We start from the raw sequence: 26,399 nt of genomic DNA, 5'->3' as shown, positions 1-26,399 counted from the left end.
AAACAACATTAGGTTGTGTCCCTTAGCATTGTTTATGCGAATTTACATGGTCCACCTCCATAGCTGAGTGGGCCCTGTGGATGATTGCCATGTGGAGGACTGCTGTTTGATTCCCAGTACTATCAGCTATCTTTTCATTAGTGCGAGGACAGGTACAGGACGCACTCAGCCTTGTGATGCCAGCTGAGCAGCTACTTTCCTGATTATTAGCAGTTCCATACTCAAGAAACCCAAGAAAAACAAGGAGAATAGTGTGCTGACCACATGCACCACAGTACATCCAATGACACCATGGCAGAGGGTGACACACTGACTGGTAAGAACCAGTTGGTCCATCTAGGGCCAGAATGTGGAATTTTACCTTTTTTTTTAGATTATGCTTAACAATATTTACATGTGGTAAGGCAACAATAAGATCAATTTTATACTGTGCTGAATCATAGATAATAATTTACTATGTTGCCAAACTTCATAAATTTAAAAAATTAGTAATACAAATCTCAGTACCATAAAATGAAACAATTTGAACCTTTTAAACCAGTATTTTTGAAAGGCTTCACAGTAACGTATCATTAACTTGCCCACCAAGTAAACAGTGGTAAGCCAATGGTAACTCATGTTAAGTGCAGTAAGTCTGCAAGTAAGCAATGTTAAGTATCAATTGATGTATTTTTAAAAATTAAATTTTGGATTGAATTTAAGATTTTAAAAATATGTTGTGCTCTAGAAATATCTGAAAACAATTACCTACCTGAATAAAAAAAACCACCATGGATGAACTTAAAATATCTTATTTATGAGATTTTATTGGAACTTTACTGTACAATTTCTCAAAACAGCTAGCTTGTCCCGTACCACTGTTTACAGGAAAGTCTTCACACACCACTTGTAATTGTGTATATCAACATACAATACTAAATTAAAGATTTAGAAGACCTGCCAGTTTGGCATTTTTGGCCAGCTAAACTAATTTATGCTTGAAAATTAACTATCTGCACCTTCATGACGATATCTCCCACAGTATGGGATGAAACGCCAAGCACATAAACATCCCTTAGAACATGGCCTAATGCCCATAAAACTGATGTCACCAATGATACCCCTTTGGAGAATTTATAGTTTCATGTAAATTATATGTTTCACACAAGGCATTCTTATCTTCAGAATCTTTTTTGAAGTTTGCAGTTGAAGTCTGTACAAATTATAACTGTTTTATTAAGTCAATATTCTATTGCCTTTTGAGGCATTTTCTAGTTTGCTAAGGAGAGTGTTCAGATTTCCATCTACCCTTCTGTACAAGGTCTGTTCAAAAAATTTCTGGACATTCATAATTTTGTATCAATGGTGTGTTGGAGCAAAATATGGTTGGCATCCCTGCACACACCTGTGTTTAATGTGTAACTGTCAGAAGTTTCATTGTTGTATGCCTGTTATTCATTGCTCAGTGCTGTATTGAGTATAAAATTGTCACACACAGTTTGCAAATTTCGAGATGGCAGAGTTAGAGGAGCAACGTGTCTGCATTAAATTTTGACTGAAACTCAAGAAAACTTTTACAGTGATACACACACAGGCAGCCTATGGTGATGAATTCTTAACCTGTACTTGGTGTTACAAATGATTCACATCGTTTAAAAATGGCTGGATGTAAGTTAAAGATGGTTTTTGTTCAGAATGCCCTTCAACATCTACCAACAATGCTCTTGCCAGGATCATCAATGAAACTGTGCATGCCAATTGAAGACTGACTGTCCAAGAGATCAAATGTCAAATCCATGCTGTTAGTCTTCTTTGACTTTGAAAGAAAATAGTTATCATCTACCTCTACATCTACATGATTACTCTGGTATTCACATTGAAGTGCTGGCAGAGGGTTCAATGAACCACCTTCAAGCTGTCTCTCTACCATTCCACTCTCGAAAGGCAGGTGGGAAAAACAAGCACTTAAACTTTTCTGTGCGAGCCCTGATTTCTCTTATTTTATCATGATGATCATTTCTTTCTATGTAGGTGAATGCCAACAGAATGCTTTCACAATTGCAGGAGAAAACTGGTGATTGAAATTGCATGAGAAGATCCCATCATGACAAAAAATACCTTTGTTTTAACGATTACCATTCTAATTCACATATCATGTCTGTAGCATTATCTCCCCAATTTCGTGATAATGCAAAATGAGCTGCCCTTCTTTGTACTTTTTCGATGTCATCTGTCAGTCCCACCTGATGTGGATCCCAGACCGCACAGTAATACTCCAGAATAGGGCAGCCAAGTGTGGTGTAAGCAGTCTCTTTAGTAGACCTGTTGCACCTTATAAGTGTTCTGCCAATGAATCACAGTCTTTGGTTTGCTCTACCCACAGCATCGTCTATGTGATCATTCCAATTTAGGTTATTTGTAACTACAATCCCTAAGACTTTGGTTGAATTTACAGCCTTCAGATTTGTGTGACATCGCAAAATCAAAATTTAGTGGATTTCTTTTAGTACACATGTGAATAAGTTCACACTTTTCTTTATTCAGGATATTACCTCTGTTTTACTTGATGTCTTTCTGTCTATTACTATGAACTGTGACATTTCTGATAGGAAATCACGAATCCAGTCGCAAAACTGAGGCCACTTGTGAGTAATGGTGTTGAAAGCTTTCTGGAAATCTAAAAATATTGAATCAATTTGATATCCCCTGTCAATAGCACTCATTACTTCATGAGTATTGGTGTCACTTGAGCAATTTTCCAGTCTTTAGGTACAGATCTTTCTGTGAGCGAGTGGTTGTATATAATTGCTAAATATGGAGATATTGTATTAGCATACTCTGAGAGGTACCTGACTGGTATACGGTCTGGACTGGAGGCCTTGGCTTTATTAAGTGATTTAAGCTGCATTGCTACATCAATGATATCTACTTCTATATTTTTCATTGTGGCAGTTGTTCTTGACTAGAACTCAGGAATATTTACTTTGTCTTCTTTGGTGAAGGAGTTTCGGAAAACTGTGTTTAATAACTCTGCTTTATTGGCATGAATTCATGCCACAGGGACAAACTGTTAATCCATGGTACTCTTGGGATGCGTTGTGATGCCTGCCAGATATATGAAAAGGAAACAGCTCGAAATGTGGCAACACAATTCATGGCTCTTGCATCACAATAAACCAAATTCATCCTTGTGCATGCCTACTGAAAAAAAAAAATAAATAAAAGAGAGAAGAAGAAGAAATAACTGTGCTGTCTCATCCTCCATACTCTCCAGAGCTGAAGCCTTTGCACTTTTTTTTTATTTCCAAAGTTGAAAACCCTACTGAAAAGACAAATAGATGAGAAAAAGAAAATTTGCAGTCTGCGCTTTGTGTGTTCCAGCAAGAGGCATACCAAGACTCCTTCTGCAGCTGGAAATTGTAGAGGACAGTATTTCAAAGGAGACCATGCATAAAAGGTAAAAGGCAAGCACTGAAAAATTTAGTGGACAAATTTTCAGAATTTTTTGAACAGACCTTGTATAAACAAAGAATGTAGTACGTTACATTGCAGGCACTTCAAAGATGTGCTTTTTTTGTTAAAATTACATGATTACATTTGTAAGTTTTTTCCCCAAGCAATTTCTATACATTCTATGTCCTATAAAGTGGCTTCATTCTTAGGAATTTACAGCAATGAATTTTACATACAGGAATGCCTTGGAAATTATTTTGAAGTTTCCAGTTTGTAAAAGTAATATCAGTATTTATGCAGGAACTTTTTATTAGATTGTGTTGCTCTGGAATGCTAAGAGTAAATGCTTTTCAATTAAGTAGTTTTTGTAGGGCTTGGTACAATACTCTGGTTTCATTTTTCAGCTCATTTATATATACATGATTTGCACTAGAAATTATAACACAGATATTGCTGGACTGCAATTTGTACTCCTTCATTATTTCCACATTATATGACCCAACTTTTACTATTCTTGTGACCGTAAAGTCCAATTTTTTTCTTTGTCACAATTTTCATTATTTTTCATCCATGAAAATTTGAGAAGATAGAACTTTTAGGTTCCATAGATTTTGTGAGCAGTAATTTAAGCTGTCTTTTGTTTTTTTCCCTTTGCTAGTCTACTGATTATCAGCTACTGGTTTCATCTTTACAATTTTTGAGTGCACTGATTTACTGTGGACCAGATCATTAGAATTATACATTGAACTGTTACACCGTTTAAACAACTCAGTGCTTTTAGACCAACTGCTGAATTAAGCATAAAAAATACCAGGTAGATCATTGTTAAAAGACATTTTTTTAAACCATGAACAGAACGTAAAATATTTGATTGCCATACTGGTTTTTGGGCACATAGCCCACCATCAGTGACATATAAAGGGAGAATCAGAAATCCACTAAGAAAATTTTGGAGGCTGTTCAGGGATATTTTCCAAGAATTTTGGTGTAAGGGAGGTATGGTCTCCAATGGCTTGTTACCAGTAACTGCATTTAGTATCAATATTGCATTAAAAACATCTGCACAACAGGGCAGGTATCAGTGGTACGTGCTGTGTGCCTTGCTTGGAAATAAAGTTGTTCCATTCACTCAGAGTACTTGCTGTGGACAGCAGTAAGACCCACTTTACTCTTGATCATGATGCTTGCATTCAGTACTGCTTCAGCTTGTCTCAGGTTGGTGGTTCTTTTTTTTTTTCAGTGTTAGTTGTACATTGACAGTGATACACATCAGTATGCATAGGTCTATTGATGAAAAATCAGCCAATATGTGTCCCGTCTATGGGTCCTCTGAATGCAATGAATAAATGGCATGATTGTCGACAATAACCCTCAGCTGAATAGTGTGCCAAGGGTGTCATTGATATCCATGCACTGAAATAACTACTGTTTGTTTATTGATCATGAACTAACTCAGTACAGTTTAGAAGATAAAGATCCACACATGAGTACAACTGAATGCCCTTCTGTAATGGCACATAGCAATGACCACTATGATGAAGTGCATGATCGTTGGTAGTGACGATGAGCAGAGGAAGCGGGCCTTCTGGAGGATCCAACATAGAAGGGCCTTCTGGAGTAGCTGGTGAAGGTGCAGGATGACACATCTGATGGGTAGCAGTGATGGCGAGTGTTATGGCCTGAAACACAGTCTTGAGGATGGCTGGTGGTCAGTGTGGAGTTCAGAGCAGGACTGGCCATCAAGAGGCTGAGTGGCAACCTAAGCAACCATCAGTGTAGGAATACAAGAATGGTGTTACATGGACACATGACGATGTGGATGCAAGTAGGTAACTGCAACTGCAGCACTGTTTACCACAACCTGCATGCCATGTATCGGCATGGCTTGCACTCATCGACACTGTGGCAGCTGCAGGTGGTTTGGTGGTACACAGCTCAGCAACTCTTCTGTGGCAAACAACCTCCGAGGAAAAGTAGGGGCCACTGCAGGCACACAAAGCATATCTGTGAGTGTGATGATCAAATATGCAGGGGACCAGCCTGCATATACTATAGTCCTCCCCCTTGAGGGAGATGGTCTAAACATCCAGGAGACATAGCACATCCAGGGGTGGAGGTTTCGAGTAGTCACCAGCAGACTGGAACAAGACAACAGGATAATTAGTCAATGAACACAACAAATGGTTCCCATGAAAAAAGTGCACCAATGTTCCTGTAGTGCAACAGCAACTGACCACCATAGATGGTGACGGGAAAGGTGAGGGCAGAAGCAGGGGTGGCAGTGCAGAGGCCATGAAGGTGTAGACCAGGCCAATTATAGCACAATGGGATCATTGGTGTCAACAGGAACAGCTGGCAGGAAGCAGGGACAGCCACAGGGATGATGACAGCACCATGAGTGCCAGCCACAGGAAGGCTAGTGACAGTCATGGAGAAGGCTGCATGGTTGACCAGGGCATCACAGGGGCCAGGTGATGACATGATGACAGGAGCGTTTGCTGTGACAGAGCTGATGACAAAAGTACTAGCTCCTGGTGGCATCAAGTGCAAGTGCTCGGACTGTACAAGAGGAACACCTGGAGAACATCTCTGTGAACAAGAAATGGAGTGCCACACAGCATGACAACAATGCAACAAACATGACAGTCAGCGGCCCAGCTTGCCACCCTGAAAAACTTCCAGTCACCCTCTCTGCAGGCTGTGGAAAAAACTGGAGAACCTGAGTGGGGTGAATGGTGCTCTGCAGCAGGTTTTGAGTTGCCTAGCCCCAGAACTGATGGGTTGGAAGTAATGATGAACTGGCTGACCCTTGAAATGGAGGGCAATGATTGATAGATATCTCCTGTGAGTGGGAACACACTGTATGTGAAATTGAACCTGAGTGTACACAAAAACACGAGAAATATGCAGACTGACAACAGAACACAAGAGAATGCACATAGGGACAAGACATGACAGGACTGTCCAAACTGCACAGAAAAGAGTACATTTCCAAGAACCTACATCTGCTGTGAAACAGGCACACAAATTACAAAGGAATGACTACCAATACTGAGAGAACTAAACAATGGAATGCAGGCACAGAATCCAGTCCATGTCTAGTACATGGGTGGACACTGCACTATACTGGGATTATAATACAGACTGGCACAATACAATAAGGATGAATATGTTTCCCCATCAATATGACCAGTACACAAGCAAGACTGATGAAGTTGAAATGGTTGAAAAACACATGGACAGTGGAGAACAAATGGAACCTGGCTCCAGCAAAACCAATGAAGATGCATCAAGAAACACTGGAACACACAGGAAGACATGGACACATCATCCTTGTCCTGTCCAGGAATTGTCGTCCACGGGAAGAAGGCCATGGCTCCATCACCTTGGGGAAATGCAACCTGGCATGGGGGCATTGGGCTTCGCATGGCAGAGGAGAGGCAACTGGGTGACGGATGAGACCAGGAGATGGTGCTGCAGACAGCAAAACATGAGCAAGCACTGGAGTGGGTGATGCTTGAGCATGCACTGCACTGATGGTTGTTGGTTGGTTTGTGGGATTGAAGGGACCAGACTATTAAGGCCATCTGTCCCTTTTTCCATGAACTTGGAACACCCACAAAGAATAAGAACAAACAATGGAGATGACAAGAGATGACACAGGACAAGAAAGACACAGACAGAGACCAGAAAAAAGCAATTAAAATCACACTGAGTGTGACAGTGGTTGGCCGGCCATAGAAACAAAAAAGGAAAAGCCAACCACCAAGAAACGCACTAAAAATCAGACTCTAAAATCATAGGCCAAAGGCCAGACTCAACACAAAAAAAAGGACAAACACTTAGATCAAGCAATAAAAATCCCTTGCACAAATAAAACTCAAAACTAAATCTGACATCGCAATGTCATCCGATAAAATTGCAGGAAGCGTATCAGGCAGCGCAAACATCAGCCGAGTTCATGTACAGTCAGAACATTGTTCTCCCTGGTGAACTCATGAGCCCTTCTGCTTCTCTCCCTCAGTCTGACTTACCTTCCTTTGTGGTCAGACACCACTTCATCAACCTACACATCCCTCCGCCCACCAGGCATTTCAGCCCTAAGGTTCACACCCAAAATCTCTGGACAGTTGTGAGTACGTCATGCTCCGAGATGACACTGTCCATGCTCCCCTTCAACCTCCATATACCAGCCTGTACCAAGTTCTCCTGTGCTCAGCCAACACCTATGACATCCAGATGAAAGATTCAGCTGTCACGGTCTCTCTCAACAGACTTAAGCCTGCTCATGTCGAGCCTTCTTCTACTCCCCTTCAGGCCACGACCACACCATTCACTGTCATGGCTCACAACGCTCTGACCACTGCCTCCACATCGGACTTACACCCTCGATTGAGTGACTTCCAGCTCCAATCGTCGAGCTCTCCTCCGGCTTTACCTGCTACGCCGGTCTCACACACTCCATCGTGTGACTTCCAGTTCCAATTGTCGAGCTCTCCTCCGACCTCTCCCCCTACTCCAGTCTCACACAGTCCAGCAAGTGACCACATGCTCCCCATGTCGAGCTTACCTATGATCATGCCCTCGCCGCTGGGCCCTTCGCCGGGCCCTTTGACCTCTCCACCGTCACCTACTCGCCCTGTCGAGGTTTCTCACGCCCCCACATCTTGAACGTGCCCTCGCTCGAGGTGTTTGTGCCTGTCCCCCCGGACATAATCCATGACATCTCAATAATACTACGCGATTATACACTGTTCATCTGTGTTTCCCTTCATCCAGTGCTCATGACACAACCTCCGCCATTCCCTGCCACCTGGTGAAATGTGTTACCCTCTCGCCCGACATCGACCTGGACATGCTTCGTGTTCGCCACACCCACTGGAGACATCGTCGTCGTCGCTTCATTCCACTCGCAAACCGCCAGCCTACCTGTCACTGCACAACCAGCACGCCCAGTACGACGCCCAGCGCACTTCAACGACTACCAGGTTTGGTGGCCGAACCTTCCTTCACGACATCTACCCACGCAGCTCCCCGACGACACTGTCCACTCCCGCGGACCACCCCTGCTGACGCCGATGCCTTAGTCACCCCCTGCTTCAGCCTTTCAAGAGTACGATGCTCAGCATTGTCTTTGTGCTGTTCCGCCATGTCAGTTCTTTGGGAGCCTTTGATGTGGTTAGGTGAATAAATGAACTACTGTTAAATTGGTGTTGTTTGGTGTAACCAACCCGAACTTCCACCTCAAAATAATTTGTGACTAAAAACTTGCTCTACTGTGAAATTTTAAGTTGAGCTTCTACATTTGATCAGCTTGTGATCATCTCACATAATGTGTCATCCCCATATCCCAAACTATATATCGTATTTCTCTTCTCCTGCAGTAAAAGTCTTCTTTCAACTTCTGAGCAATCAAACGTGATATTTTGCAAAAACAGACATAATGTCTGAAGAGATAACAGCAAACAATGATTTGTTCGGAACCCTATTTTAACATCGGATTTATGAAAGCATCTTTCAATTTTATCTGTAATTCTTCCATTGTAAGTGAGAGCCACATATTTTTTCTTGTTGTTCCTCTTAACTGTAACTTGACTTCCTTCTATTTGTTTCATTTGCCTCTTCTTTATCTTCCTGTAAATATTCATCACCTGCTTACACGTATATCCGTTCGCTATAGCCGGAAGATGCTTGCAGCACCTGGTGTCGCTGACGGGGCACTCCTGCGTGGCCCTCTTGCCTGCGGCGATGGACATCACACGACTGAGCAGATTGCGGCACAACATCGAAATGGCAGGAACCACAGAAGCAGACCGTAGAGGAAAACAAGTCCACACCAGCACCATAGATATATAAATCGCCCTATGTTTTTTATATCATATAAAAATGATAATTTTACTGTTTTTTAATTTTGATAAGTACAGATTTTAACCTTGACATCTACATATTTTAATTAAGTATTTTTTTAAAAAAAAATCTACTGAATATAGTGTGTGCAAATGGGATGTAACAAATGTTCCAGACGCCACTTGTCGGTAATAGTGTTATAATTAATATAAATGACATGCACTCTGACAACCAATTTTATGTGATGCAGCATGTGAAAGTTGCTGGATTTAGACGGGTTACTTCTGTAACTGAAATATCAGGTACATTCTGGTACATTTGATTAGATAGGATGAAAAAGATTTCCTTCCATGAAATAGTAAATTAGTATCATTATTGTTACAGATCTGAAGATGGTTCTGAATGAACCGAAACCGGTCATATGAATAAAAAATTTGCAATCAAGACGGATTATAAGTAACATTATAAAACTGGTGATATTATTTCTTAGTCTTCTGAAATACTAACAGAATTATTAATATTCTATACTTGGTCTCACTACAGGTGAATCCCCCTCTTCCTATACTCTGAGTGACCTGCCTTTCCTTCCTAAACCTTTTCCAACTTATTCTTCTCCACTCCCCAAGAAAGGAACTAGCTCTAAAAGCTATAAAGTGTATCACTTTTACTTTTATGTGTATCTATTAGCAGTATGATACATTTTGCTTCTTGAAGGTAAGTTTTGGCAATTATCTTTCTTAATTTATTAGGTTCTTCAACTGACTTTTCCTTTGATGCAATACACCATTTAGATAGACCAGTAAATGCCCAATAAATAATATTACAGTTTTGTTTGGAATAAGAGAGAAAATTTATGGTTATACATTTAATTTACATCCAACAGTTGTTGGTTTAAATGCCTCACCTTCCTGCAACTTCTGGTATAAACGCTACCTAGCACATAAATGTAGTTAGTTTTCAAAAAAGAGCACTGAGCACAATTTCTGATTCAAAATGGAGTTTTGTAAACCTATGTTTACTGATCTTCAAGTTATCATTGTTTCACATTTATTTAATCTTTAAATCATCTTATTCAATAGGAACCACATATGAAACTGGTAAGGTAAAAAAAGAAAAAGAAAATACACAATTACTGTACCAGAGTACAATCAAATACCCACCAAACATTTTCCAGAACATCATCCTAACACTAACAGAACAGTGAATTTCACTTTGTCATTATAAAACAATATACCAGAAGAAATAAAAACCATACTATGATATCAGACAGAATTTTAGCCATCTGAATGAAGAAGGTACATTTGAAAGTTGTTGTACAGAACTTAAAGAGCATAACATACTAATTATCAGCATATATCGCACCCCTGGGTACCATTTAAGCTCTGTATTTTTAGATAAGTTTGATACATTGCTACATAAACTAAAATGTGAGAAACTGTACAAGAAAGTGGTTATATGTGCTGACTTCAACATAGATGTAAGGACTGATGACAAATTTTCTTCACACTTAAAGAACATGGTAGCCACAAATGGGGCAAATCTCAATTTTGATCAGTATACAAGAATTACAGCAACCTCTGCAACATGTATTGACAATATTGTAAGTAGTTATAATTATTATGTAAAAGAAAAGTTTCTTCTAGATTTAGGGGTATCAGACCACAGAGCACTATTTGTATCACTACTGAAGCAAAATTCAGTCTGCACAACAAAAAGATGTAGGAATTTCAGTCAAGAAAATGTGGAAGTATTTTGCAAAAAACTAAGCCAAACCAAGTGGACAGTCAGCAAACACACCTCCACAAGTGACAATTACAATAACTTTTTAACTGAATTCTTGGGTATATTCAATGAATGCTTCCCTTTTGTAACAGTGAGGACCAGGTCCCAAAAAAGTAGATCCTGGGTAACAAAAGGAATTAGAGTGTCTAGTGCTACTAAGAGCAAACTGAATATGGAGGCAAAAGTAAATTGAAGCCCTCAATTTCTTCCGTATGTAAGCACATACAAAAAAACATTTGACAAAATAGTTAAACTAGCAAAACATACTGCGAATAATAACTTCATTTCAAATGCAAAAAAACAAATCAAAAGCTGTTTGGACTGTTATAAGAAGTGAAGTTGGCAGTGAGGCAGAGAGAAAATGCCCTTCTAAAATAGTGATAAATGGTAGAGCTGTTACAGAACCTAGTGCCATTTGTGAATCAACTTTTTCATAAACTGTAACAAATTTGGTGACTGTTCACCACCAAAAACAAAGCCCAATATGACAGATAGCAATTGCCCATGTTTTAAGTTTTCTCATGTTTCCATCTCAGATGTCATCAAAATCATAATGTCCCTAAAAAAATCAAAATCTGTGGGGTGGGATGAGGTCCCCATTGAAATAATAAAAATAGTCCACCACAGTATTGCATATCCACTCTCTTTCATAATCAACCAATCTTTTGATGAGGGATGTTTCCCAGATCGATTAAAATATGCAGAAGTTCGGCCCATACATAAAAAAGGCAAACAAGATGAATTGGGCAACTATAGGCCAATCTCGCTGTTACCAATTTTCTAAAAAATATTTGAAAGAGCTGCATGTGATCAGATCGAAAATCACAATTCATCTAACAGCATTATCTTAGGCAATCAATATGGTTTCAGAAAAGGCTGCAGCACAATCCATGCAATAAATGAATTAGTCACAAAAGTCAGCAGATGTCTTGATGATACAATATGTGTGTCAGGCATCTTTTGTGACCTGTCCAAAGCCTTCGACACAGTAAATCATGACCTGCTTCTCCAAAAATTGGCACGCTATGGTTTTCAAGGCAAATCTCTTAGCTGGATGCCATCATACTTGGCAAAAAGAAAACAAAGAGTACTTATTAACATCAACGGCAAGAAATTTCTCTCTGGCTGGAAAACCACTCAATTAGGTGTTCCACAAGGTTCAATATTAGGGCCATTGATTTTTCTGTATTATACTAATGATATGCCATGTCAGGTCCAGTCTGATACTATCCTCTATGCAGATGACTCAACAGCTGTAGTCTGTTGTAAAAATGAGGTAGACCTAATTCATCATATTGAACAAACACTTGGGGAAGTGAAGGCATGGGTCAAAACAATAACTTGACATTAAATTTTACAAAAACAGAAATTGTTCATTTTACCAGAAAACAATCTGACCAGTCTATAAGTGAAATAAGGTATATGGACAAAAAATTAGAGACTGCAGACTGTGTCAAATTCCTTGGCATGTTAGTCAATAAAAACTTGTTATGGAGTCACCATGTGGACAACATACTGGGTCGACTGAATAGCCTTGTATATATTATGAATATCTTGTACAGTATTACTGATTTAGCTGTAAGAAAATCTGTATATAATGCATATTTTGTTTCAGTCATTAGGTATAGTATAATTTTCTGGGGGTCTAAAAAAACAAATTTACTTAGAGCTTTTAGACTACAAAAAAGAATCATCTGAGCAATGGTGGGAGCAAAACCAAAGCAACATTGCAAACCTTTATTTGTAAAACTAGATCGAGCATTCCAAGCATATACATCTATGAAACTCTCACTTTCACGAAAAGAAACCCACAACTTTTTGAGGGCAACTTCTTCTTGCATCAATATGATACTAGGTATAGAACAAGCTACATGTTACCTAGCCACCGTTTAAAATCATATGAAAAAAACCCGTACTATATGGGCATGAAATTTGTAAATAAACTATGGAAAGATATGGATGACCCAAATGTAAAAGGTACCAAAAGAGACCTGGAAAAATATCTGAAAGATAAATGTTACTATAGTGTAGAAGATTTCATGAATGGCAACATGCATTATAATTGTAATTAAAATACCTCTCTGAAGATGTTACACAATATATATTATTAGTTTATTCTCTATTTTTAGTATTATTATATATAGTGTAAAACTGACAAGTCACCTATGTCACAATCTTTGATTGTATAAGACATGTTATGTGATAATAAAAATTGAATTGAATTGAATTGAATATAATAATGCATGTGTGAGAACTATTTTGTTATGTACAATATCACTTGTAAAATCTGTGCTTTGTGGTAAAGTCTGACCACTACATCTATACTGCTATTTAAATACAAGTTGTGGTTTAACATTGTTACAAAAATGCTCAAAAAGCTCATGACCAATTTACTTCAAATTTTTACACAATACTCTAATAAATGGTCACATGGACGTAGGCTACATATTTTTAATGTATATGGTGTATAGCTATATACTACATAAAACTTGAAATAGTGTTGACTGATTTACTTCAAATTTTTATATGATACTCTAATAAATGGTCAGATGGATATGGGCTACATATTTTTAATATACAGGGTGAGTCACCTAACATTACCGCTGGATATATTTCATAAACCACATCAAATACTGATGAATCGATTCCACAGACCGAACGTGAGGAGAGGGGCTAGTGTAATTGGTTAATACAAACCATACAAAAATGCACGGAAGTATGTTTTTTAACACAAACCCACATTTTTTAAAATGGAAATCCGTCAGTTTTGTTAGCACATCTGAACATATAAACAAATATGTAATCAGTGCCATTTGTTGCATTGTAAAATGTTAATTACATCCGGAGATATTGTAACCTAAAGTTGACTCTTGAGTACCACTCCTCCGCTGTTCGATCGTGTGTATCGGAGAGCACCGAATTATGTATGGATCCAAAGAGAACGGTGATGGACCTTAGGTACAGAAGAGATTGGAACAGCACATTACGTCAACATGCTAACACCTTTTTATTGGTCTTTTTCACTGACGCACATGTACATTACCATGAGGGGTGAGGTACACGTACATACGTGGTTTCCGTTTCCAATTACGGAGTGGAATAGAGTGTGTCCCAACATGTCAGGCCAATAGATGTTCAATGTGGTGGCCATCATTTGCTGCACACAATTGCAATCTCTGGTGTAATGAATGTCGTACACGCCGCAGTACATCTGGTGTAATGTCGCCGCAAGCTGCCACAATACGTTGTTTCATGTCCTCTGGGATTGTAGGCAGATCACGGTACACATTCTCCTTTAACGTACCCCACAGAAAGAAGTCCAGAGGTGTAAGATCAGGAGAATGGGCTGGCCAATTTATGCGTCCTCCACGTCCTATGAAACGCCCATCGAACATCCTGTCAAGGGTTAGCCTAGTGTTAATTGCGGAATGTGCAGGTGCACCACCATGCTGATACCACATACGTCGACACATTTCCAGTGGGACATTTTCGAACAATGTGGGCAGATCATTCTGTAGAAACGCAATGTATGTTGCAGCTGTTTGGGCCCCTGCAATGAAGTGAGGACCAATGAGGTGGTCGCCAATGATTCAGCACCATACATTTACAGTCCACGGTCGCTGTCGCTCTACCTGTCTGAGCCAGCGAGGATTGCCCACGGACCAGTAATGCATGTTCCGTAGATTCACTGCCCCGTGGTTTGTGAAACCCGCTTCATCGGTAAACAGGTAGAACTACAACGCATTCTCTGTTAATGCCCATTGACAGAATTGCACTCGATGATTAAAGTCATCACCATGTAATTGCTGATGTAGCGACACATGAAACGGGTGAAAGCGGTGACGATGCAGTATGCGCATGACACTACTTTGACTCAGTCCACCAGTTCTCGCAATGTCCCGTGTACTCATGTATGGGTTCATGGCAACAGCAGCTAACACACCAACTGCACCTGCTTCTCCTGTGACGGGCCTGTTACGGACTGGTTTGCATGCTACGACCATACCTGTTGCATACAGTTAGCGGTAGATGTTTTGCAATGTGCGGTACGTTGGATGCTCTCTGTCTGGGTACCATTCTGCATACACCCTGCAGGCTTCAGCTGCATTTCGTTGACACTCGCCATAGATGAGTATCATCTCCGCCTTTTCAGAGTTCAACATGTCCCTGCAGATGCTGCTCGCCGACCGTGGCTCGTGTTTGTTACAACACGCAACTGAACGTCGGAGGTTTCAAGCATCGACTTTAGGTTACAATATCTCCGGATGTAATTAACATTTTACAATGCAACAAACGGCACTGATTACGTATTTGTTTATATGTTCAGATGTGCTAACAAAACTAATGTTGTTCCATTTAAAAAAACGTAGGTTTGTGTTAAAAAACATACTTCCCTGCATTTTTGTATGGTTTGTATTAAACAATTACACTAGCCTCTCTCCTCACGTTCGGTCTGTGGAATCAGTTCATCAGTATTTGATGTGGTTTACGAAATACATCCAGTGGTAACGTTAGGTGCTCACGCTGTATATGGTATATCTATGCACTAGATAAAAACTTGAAATGATGTTGACTGATTTACTTCAAATTTTTGTATCATACTCTAATAACATTTGGACTGTCATAGACTACACATTTCTTAAAAATATATACAATACATAAAGACCCATATCCATCAACTATATGAAAATAAGTCACTGTTTAATGTTGTTACCGAAAACCTCAATCAGGTTCTTGACTGATTTTCTTCACATTTTCAAACAGTCCTCTGATAAACAAACATTCAGACAGACATAGGCTATAAAAATTACTTGGGCGGTATACTTCAAATTTTTCGTGATACTCTAATAAATGTTATGATGGACACAGACTTAAATACATAAAGATTCTTAGCAAAAATCTAAAACAGTTATTGACTGATTTGCTTCTGATTTTTATATAACATTCTAATAAATGATCTGGTGGACAGAGGCTACCTATTTGTCATTAATATATGTTGTGTATATGGAGAGAAAGAGACAGAGAGAGAGAGGAAACATCGTTAGCAAAAATGTGAAAAGTTGTTGATCTGTTTAGTTAAAATTTTTTAGAAGGTGCTATTAATATATTTTTATATGGACATTTTTCTTTAATATAGTAGTATGTAATGTATGTATAATACACACATGAAAATGTTGTCAGCAAAAAGCTCAAAGAGCTCTTGACTTATTTGCTTCAGATTTGTACATGATACTCCAATAAATGTTTGGATGAACATAGGTTACATATTTTTTAATATATATGTTACATAAATATATGTGCAATACTTAAAGAGGAAATGTTGGTTAGCAAAAATTTTGGAAAGTTCTTGACCAAGTTAAGTCAAATGTTTACATGATACTCAAATAAAGTTTCAGATGGACATAGGACACATATTTTTCAATATAACGGTAAATAAATATACATTAATTGTACACACAACAGTGTGCTGTTTTGTTTCCTTCATTATAATCAGTTTAAGAGGAAAGAGGAATGTTGTATTTATGGGTCATCGGCTTATCATTAGAATACTATTATGGAATCTGAATTATCTGAAACTTTGCAGTCCTACCCATTAACAGATTAAAATTATCAGAAATACTGTCACCTGAAGCTACAATCTTCACACAACCATCTTCTGAAGTGGTCTCTCCTGTATCCCTTATATTAATGATCCTAACCGATTTATCCATTTATTGTGACTTGATTTTCCAATCAAGATTTCATTTGCAATAACAATAATCAATGCTCAAGGTCAGAGAGAGGGGGGAGGGGGGGAGAGGCGATGGACAGAGAGGGGGAGGGGGAGAAAAGAGATGGGGAAGTAGGAAAAAATGAAATGAGGGCATGGCATCAAAGCCCGGGAGTTCCATTCGGGAAAGTTCGGCCACAAAGTGCAAATCTTATTTCATTTGACACCATACTGGATGACTTGTGTGCCTATGATGAGAATGAAATGATGATGAGGACAACACAACACCCTGTCCACGAGCAGATAAAATCTCCAACCCAGCCGGGAATCCAACCCAGGCCTGCTTGCATGGAAGGCAAGCACATTACCACACAGCTAAGCAGATGGATGGGGAAGTAGGAGATGGGTAGAGAGGGGTTAGGAGGACAGGGAGAGAGACTGGTGGAGGTGGAGATGGATAATGAGATTGGGAAAGGGGAGGAGATGGATAAAGGGAGGGGGAGGAGGAGACGGACAGAGAGATTGGGGAGAAGGAGATTAGGACATATATATGATTGCCATACCTATGTAGCAATTGAAAATCACTGCAGATGGAAGAAAAGACATCTTTTGTCACTCTGAGGGATCCTTGAGTGTTCAGGGAGAGGTGGGTTGCAGGGCGGAGCACTTTTTTTTTTTTTTTGGCACTCATACAAAGGTGTGGGTTCCTGTTGTCATGTCCTAGTTCATGAACCAGGGGCAACGTATGAGTGGCCAAGTAAGTGGTCCTGACAGTCGGGATACCAGTTACTTTGGAATAAGGCTGGGCAGCTTGGACATATTCTGAGTCATGGTCACCTTTATGCTCAGACGGCAAAGACTACCAAATCCACCGGTTAGTCCCTCAACCGTTAGGGGTAAAACTCAATGGGACCTGGGGCAAGTAAGGCTAGCAACCTGCTTCCCTGGTACTTTAAATATGATGCTGGCAACAATCAGTGCAAAATGCCTTGGATCTTTGGAGGTGACTAGTCCCACCTCTAATTGACAAACCAGGGACTCCTAAGATACGACTTGGCAAACGAATGGTAACGAGATGGGGAGCTATTAATATCAATGGGGGCTACTCTGGGAAGAAGGTAGAGCTGGCAGAGGCTGCAAGTAGGATGGGGTTGGACGTTTTAGCTGTTATTGACGTTCGGGTAAGGGGTGAGAAAGAAGAGGAAGTGGGAGAATACAAGGTCTACCTGTCAGGAGTCAAAGCAGGAATAGCACAATGGGGTGTAGGGCTTTACATCAGGAAAGAAATGGAACCCAGCATATTTGCAATAAGGTATGTAAACAAATGACTGATGTGGATAGATTTGACAGTGTCTAGCAAGAAAATTAGGATTGTGTCAGTATATTCGCATTGTGAAGGGACAGGTGGACAGTTTTTATGTTGCACTCAGTGATGTAGTTGTTAGAGTAAAGGACAAGGACAGTGTTCTGCTCATGGGTGATTTTAATGCCAGGATTGGAAATCGAACAGAAGGGTAAGAAAAGGTTATGGGTAAATTTGGAGAGGATATAGAGGCCAAATGGAATGCGAAACAACTCTTGGATTTCTGTGCCGGTATGGGCTTAGTAATCACAAACTCCTTTTTTCAACATAAGAACATTCAACGGGTACACTTGGGAAGGCAGGGGAACCAGATCTGTCATTGACTTTATAATAACAGATCAGGAATTCAGGAAAGCTGTGAGGGACACATGTGTATTCATGGGATTCTTCGATGACACTGATCACTATTTAATCTGCAGTGAAATTGGTATTGTGAGGCCAAAAGTGCAGGAGGTCAGGTCCATACGTAGGAGGATAAGAGTGGAGAAACTTCAGGGTGAGGAAATCAGGCACAAGTACATAACAGTGATATCAGAAAGGTACCAGTTAGTTGAATGTAGTCAATTACAGTCATGGGGAAAGAAAGTGCCAAGGTACAGGGACACAGTACTAGAAGTGGCTAAAGAATGTCTTGGAACAGTAGTATGTGAAGGTAGGATGAAGCAAACAGCTTGGTGGAATGACACAGTCAAGGCAGCCTGTAAAAGGAAAAAGAAGGCATATCAAAAATGGCTACATACTAGAATTCAGGTAGACAGAGAAAGTTATGTTGAAGAAAGAAACAAATCCAAACAGATCATTGCAGCATCCAAGAAGAAATCTTGGGAAGACTTTGGAAACAGAGTGGAGACTTTGAGTCAAGCTGCTGGAAAACCATTCTGGAGTGTGATTATCAGTCTTCGAAATGGAGGTAAGAAGGAAATAACAAATATTTTGGACCAGTCAAGAAAACTGCTGGTGAATCCTGTTGATGCCTTGGGCAGATGGAGGGAATATTTTGAAGAGTTGCTCAATGTAGATGAAAATACGATCATTAATGTTTCAGATTTTGATGTACAATGGGATAGGAATGATGATGGAAGTAGGATCACATTTGAGGAAGTGAAGAAAATGGTCAATAGATTGCAGTGCAATAAAGCGGCTGGGGTGGATGAAATTAAGTCGGAACTCATCAAATACAGTGGAATGTCGGGTCTTAAATGGCTACACAGGGTAATTGAAATGGCGTGGGAGTCGGAACAGGTTCCATCAGACTGGACAAAAGCAGTAATCACACCAATCTTTAAACATGGAAACAGAAAAGATTGTAACAACTACATAGGTATCTCTTTAATCAGCGTTGTGGGTAAAATCTTCTCAGGTATTGTTGAAAGGAAAGTGCGAGTATTAGTTGAGAACAAATTGGTTGAAAATCAGTGTGGGTTTAGGCCTCTTACAGGTTGTCAGGACCAGATCTTTAGCTTAGGGCAAATAAGAGAGAAGTGTTATGAGTGGAACAGGGAATTGTATCTATGCTTTATAGATCTAGAAAAGGCATATGACCGGGTTCCTAGGAGGAATTTATTGTCTATTCTACAAGATTATGGAATAGGAGGCAAACTTTTGCAAGCAATTAAAGGTCTTTACATAGATAGTCAGGCAGCAGTTAGAGTTGACGGTAAATTGAGTGCATGGTTCAGAGTAGTTTCAGGGGTAAGACAAGGCTGCAACCTGTCTCCACTGTTGTTCATATTATTTTTGGATCATATGTTGAAAACAATAGACTGGCTGGGTGAGATTAAGATATGTGAACACAAAATAAGCAGTCTCGCATATGTGGATGACTTAGTTGTGATGGCAGATTCGATTGAAAGTTTGCAAAGTAATATTTCAGAGCTAGATCAGAAATGTAAGGACTATGGTATGAAGATTAGCATCTCCAAAACAAAAGTAATGTCAGTGGGAAAGAAATATAAACGGATTGAGTGCCAAATAGGAGAAACAAAGTTAGAACAGGTGGACAGTTTTAAGTACTTAGGATGCATATTCTCACAGGATGGCAACATAGTGAAAGAACTGGAAGCGAGGTGTAGCAAAGCTAATGCAGTGAGCACTCAGCTACGATCTACTCTCTTCTGCAAGAAGGAAGTCAGTACCAAGACTAAGTTATCTGTGCACCATTCAATCTTTCGACCAACTTTGTTGTATTGGAGCGAAAGCTGGGTGGATTCAGGCTACCTTATCTTTAAGGTTGAGGTTATTGATATGAAAGTAGCTAGGATGATTGCAGGTACTAGTAGATGGGAACAATGGCAGGAGGGTGTCCACAATGAGGAAATCAAAGAAAAACTGGGAATGAACTCTATTGATGTAGCAGTCAGGGCAAACAGGCTTAGATGGTGGGGTCATGTTACACGCATGGGAGAAGCAAGGTTACCCAAGAGACTCATGGGTTCAGCAGTAGAGGGTAGGAGGAGTTGGGGTAGACCAAGGAGAAGGTACCTGGATTTGGTTAAGAATGATTTTGAAGTAATAGGCTTAACATCAGAAGAGGCACCAATGTTTGCACTGAACAGGGGATCATGAAAGAATTTTATAAGGGGGACTATGCTCCAGACTGAACGCTGAAAGGCATAATCAGTCTTAAATGATGATGATAATGATGATGATGACAAAGGCTAAAGTAGCCTGAGATCTGCGGGTTCATGCCTGTTTTGAGCAGCTGAGACTCAGAGACACGTTCCTTGTATTATCTACTGAGTGGATTCTCAAAGTAAGTATGACTACATACCCATTACAAACTGAAATAAATAATAAATTACTAATATACATGTGAAGTGACTATAACAACCTATAAGCACTAACAATAAATACTGAGGGACATAGTATGTAGCTCACAGAGCCAATGAAAAAAACCTAAGCTAAACATAGTTTTTTGTGCAATTGAATTAATGATCTGTTGATTTAATCAATGAGAACTAATTCAAATAAAATTGTTGTGCAGTTTTAGTTTACAAACATACACACAGAGGAGTTAATGTAATGCTTTTTCATTATTTTATTTTGTGCGTTTATAGCTTGTCTGCTACAATTTATCTTTGTAAGGAAATAGTTAAGAAGTCTGTTCATAAACCTATATCAGTTGCTGCAAAGACATAAAAAAAATTTAAAAAAAATAAAAAACTGTGCACCTGGTAAAGTATCAAGCCAATCCCACTCCCTTGGCTTTTATGTGCACTGCTCATGAGGACTGAGTTACATAGGCATGACTTTTAACTCACTAACATCTAGAGTTCTGTCAGTAACTCTATCCTACCTTCTATATGCCATCTAAGTAGAGGTTGTGATGCTAGAAAACCACATACAGTATTGAACGCTGAAAGTTGCATACAAAAAAAATACCTAGCCTGTGGCTAAGCCATTTCCTGTTACATCACTTCTTCTCAGAGAGATATTCTAGCAAGGTAACCCAGTGAGGTACAGACAAAGTTGAAACTGTCGAGGTGGCACATGAGTCCAGTCTTAATAGGTCAGACAGTAAGAGCATTACTCCAACACAGTTTTCCTTTGCCAGAAAATTTCATAATGGAAGACACAGAGTAAAAGACGCATTCTCAATTGGACTATTTTTTTAAAGATAAACAATTAACATCTGTTCACATTCATATACACTGCCGGTCATTAAAATTGCAACATCATGAACTTGGCATGAAGTGTGCTACATGCTTGGATAAGTAAATGGTTAACATTTCAGTGCAACCTCACAAAAATGTTGGTGTGATGCCAACTAAATTATGTATACAGAGATATGCTACCCAGCAGGCTTCTCATTCAAAAGTGAAGGAATTCTGCTACCTGGAAGTAAAATAGCACGTGATGAGTAAAGCTAGGAGGACATAAAAACAGAACAGCGCAGGCAAAGAGGGCATTACTGGCCACAAGAAGTCTACTAATATCAAATATTGACCTTAATTTGAGGGAGAAATTTATGAGAATGTGTGTCTGGAGGGCAGCACTGTGTGGAAGTTGATCACTGACAGTAGGAAATCTAGAAAAGATAATAACTGAAGCATTTGAGATGTGGTGTTATAGAAGGATGTTAAAAATTAGGTGGATTGATGAGATAAGAAATGAGGGGGTTCTCTGCAGAATCAGTGAGGAAAGGAATATGTGGAAAATATTCACAAGGAAAAGGGACAGAATAATAGGACATGTATTAAAATTTCCAAGAGTAACTCCTGCAGTACCTCATGGTGTCGAAGAGATAACTACTGCAGGATGTAATACTTTATGCTTGGTATCAGTCAGTCTGTTGGTGAACATCAAATACAGGTTGCTAGGAATCAATCCTTTCAGTTGACATTTTTATGTTCCACAAAATTTTGGACATACAACCACATAAATTTCACTTCTTGCTCTCATATTTTGGCTGTATATCATCCAGCCATCTTCAAAATGAGCTGAGATGACTGACACTGCAGCACCTGCTCTGTCCTTTTAAACCCAAGTACCGCACCACTGCAGAGTAAGTGCTGCAGCATCAGTCACCTCGGCTCACTCTGAAGATGGCCAGACAGTATACAGCCAAAATATTAGAAGACAAAATAAAATTTATGTGGCTGCATGCCCAAAATTTTTTGGAACAATCACTACGCTGCAAAAATATGAAGACATTTTTATGCTCTAATTTAGCAAATAACACTCATAATAGGAATGGCAACTGTCTGTATACCACCTATGATAGCTACATTTACTTGGCATCATAACAGTTGGCTTATTTTCTCATAATTAGCTTTGTCTGCTTACACTCTACAATTTCTACCATGTTTGAAAATACACAATACACTAAATGTAATAAATTGCAAATCAATTAAAATCACCACAGTTCTTGGACTAGTCTGCTAGTGAACACAACTCATAAAAAGCCTTCCACACAGAAGCAACATTTAAAGTGATAGAACACATAGTTCATAACTTACGTATTACAAAATGTAATTAAGTTTTTTAAAAATTTATATTTATATTTACATTTAGTTTATATTTATAGAATTGGGGAGAAGAGGAGTATGTGGCACAACTTGACAAAAAGAAGGGACTGGTTAGTAGGACATGTTCTGAGGCATCAAGGGATCACAAATTTAGCATTGGAGGGCAGCGTGGAGGGTAAAAATAGTAGAGGGAGACCAAGAGATCAATACACTAAGCAAATTCAGAAGGATGTGGGTTGCAGTAAGTACTGGGAGATGAAGAAGCTTGCACAGGATAGGGTAGCATGGAGAGCTGCATCAAACCAGTCTCAGGACTGAAGATCACAACAACAACATATCTCACCAGAAAGTTTAGTTGGTGGCGAATCTTGGAAAACCTCCCACATAGAGTTAAACTTGGTGTATTGAGGTTTTACTGAAATGTGTAATATTTAAATTGCATCTAAATTCACTAATTCAAGAAGCAACTGACTTGTATCATTGTTAACACAAGAATTCTAATTATGTTTTTATACTGTTAAATTAATTAATAGAACTTGAAGATGTCATATTTTCACGAAAACTACCTTTAAAGTTTCCATTTGCCAAATGAGTGTCAAAACCATTCTCTAATACAATTAGCTGTACTATTAACAGCAAGGATTGTGAGAATTTATTTTTAAATTAATCAGCACTAGAACAATATATATTTATCCAAGAGAATCATTTACATCTGGATCACTTTTAGGGCTAATATTGTTTTCTGACAAGCATCTGTATAGAGAGGTCACATTGTAATAGATAAACTGATACTGGAAGTATAGTTTACAACTTCGGGTAGTTCCGAGGTAAAAGTCACTCACAGACTGAATGTATTGTTGAAAGGATGCAACTGTCAAATGCTCTGTTCATATAATTATTGAGCAATACTACTAGAGATTTTGCAGTGTATTACACAGGGCAGAGATTAGTTTACCTGTGAACAAATGGAGATCTGCAACAAATTTTATGACCAGTGTTTTTATTTGAGAGGAAAATGAGGATATTAAACCCATTTCAGAGAGCTTGGGGAATACACAATGTATTCTTGACTTAGAGGAGACCAACATGATGAAAGCTAAGTACAATATTGTGTTTTGAACCCTTTAGCTGTTCTTGCTGTTAAGGAGCTTGTTGTGCAAACCTCACGACCTGTGAGTGCCTCACAAGGCTCAGACAAGAAAGGTAAATATGTTTCAAGTAGAAGACAGAGACTGGAATACATACAACCAAATAACAGATAATTCTGGGTGCAAGTGCTACTCTGAGATGAAGAGATCACCACAGAAGAGGAATTTATGGTGTTGTCAGAAGAATGTACTTAAAGTGTTATTTGTGGTCTTATCTACTGCTCAACACATTATTTATATTGTGACTGGTTGTCTTTTCTAATACCATAATCTGTATTATAAGTAAACAAATATATAAAAACATCTGTAGTCTATCAATATACCTGAGGCACAATACTGCAATAGTTCTATAAAAAATCCCATCATACTTTCAGCTCCTTCTCCTCCATACCTCTTTACAGTAACAAATTTATTAGCCAGAAAATTATCAAATGCTTGTGACTTTAATAGTTCTTTGGCTAAGTTTTTCTTGAGACTACTATCTAATTCTTCAGACGATAGCCTCTCCATTCGCTGTGCCCACCATTCTCGCTCCTCTTCCTCCTACAACATTAACGTAGACATCAATTTAAATACAGGAATACAATCATGTGTTACAGCACTGAATACATGAAGTGTGATACACACAGATACTACTCCATTTTATGAAGCTGAAAACAGAAATATAAAATTATAACAACAAACAAACCATGAAGTGCAATAAATGGCATCTGTTGTCTAACAATTAAGTCTAAAACTACAACAGACATGTATAATCTGTCTCTCTAAGTTTCATTTAGCTATCTGCAAGTTCATAATTGTGACCTCTTGTTATGCTGTGGAATGAGAAAATTTTACGATTACGTTACATGAAAGGCTCAAGGGACATTTCATAAATCATGCCCATGTTGGTGTTACTGTGGACTGTCTGGTGCAACAACAATGAAAATTACGTCAGATGTAATTGGGAGCTTGAGAAAGATGCATATGTCTTTGCTTTTAGCTGTGTACTCTAACATAAAATTGGTGAGAGGTAGAAATGGAAACTGCAGGGATCTGGGGTACTGTGACCAGAGGTTGTATATCACAATTGAAATTTTACACAACAAAAACTAAATAGAAATCCACATGCTTTAAGCAAAGTTTGTGGTGAGTTTACAGTGGACTGGAGCACAGATTCATATTGGGTTAATCATTTTTGTGGTGGCCGTATGAGCATAGACAATAATCCAGGACATGAAAGGCTAAAAAGTCAGCAGTTTAACAACATGTGAAGCTTGTGGCAGATGTTCTTGGAGAAGATCACAGTGTAACATGTGAGGAAATCTCTGAAGCCATGAGAATTCTCCCATCATCAATATTCCATATTCTGACAAATGATTTGAAGAAGAGAAAAATTTCTGCAAGATGGGTCCCACAATGTTCGACTGCTGAAGGAAGCAGAAGTGACTGGACATTGCAACCACGCTCAAACAACAATTCGACTGTGAAGGTCAAAGATTCTTGTATCAGACTGTCACTATTGATGAAACATGGATTAAAGACTTTGAACCAGAGTTGAAATCACAGTCCAGTGAGTGGGGAACTTCAGATTATCCATGTCCAAAAAAATTTAGATATGCTCATTCAAAGCTCAAGCAAATTATGATTCTTGCTTATGATCATCAAGGAATCATCATGACAGACAGATTCCCAAGTGGAACAAGTGCCAGAGCAGTGTATTATAACCTCATGCAAATCCTGTGCAGAAATAAGCACAAAACCTGACCTCAATTGCTTGAGTCTGGACCATTCATTCTCAATGACAATGCCCACCTGCATATTGGCAAAGCTGTAGTCCAAAACCTGGACAAATATGGATGAGAAGTGTTGCCACATTCTACCTACAGTCCAGACATAAGTCCACCAGACTTTGACTTGCTCCCAAAGTTAAAAAAAACCTATGTGTGGACATCGTCATCTTTCTCTGCGGGAGCTTTCTACCAGGGCTACACCAACCATTCGACAGATGAACAGAAGTGGTGTCCTGGATGGAACAATAGAGCTTCCAAGATGTTGAGACTCAGTCAGAGAGAAGCAGGGGGACTATATTGAAGCAATGTAAAGCAATATTGGGGAAAAAATGTAAGTAAAAAGATTAGTGAGCATTATTTATGAAATGTCCCCCATAC

At 39.1% G+C, this 26,399-nt stretch overlaps 1 protein-coding gene across 1 annotated transcript in view; it reads right to left on the bottom strand.

Annotated features, from left to right (window-relative positions):
• The window catches only part of LOC126260926 (probable 2-oxoglutarate dehydrogenase E1 component DHKTD1 homolog, mitochondrial), a 322,465-nt gene that overhangs the window by 228,493 nt on the left and 67,573 nt on the right, over window positions 1-26,399 (bottom strand). Inside the window, exon 4 of the mRNA XM_049958422.1 lies at window positions 24,573-24,792. Coding sequence (XP_049814379.1) covers window positions 24,573-24,792 — 220 coding nt within the window. The remainder of the gene's footprint in view (window positions 1-24,572; window positions 24,793-26,399) is intronic.

The sequence above is a fragment of the Schistocerca nitens genome, chromosome 5 (assembly GCF_023898315.1).
Source record: "Schistocerca nitens isolate TAMUIC-IGC-003100 chromosome 5, iqSchNite1.1, whole genome shotgun sequence".
NCBI lineage: Eukaryota > Metazoa > Arthropoda > Insecta > Orthoptera > Acrididae > Schistocerca > Schistocerca nitens.
This window is presented reverse-complemented; position numbering and strand designations above follow the sequence as displayed.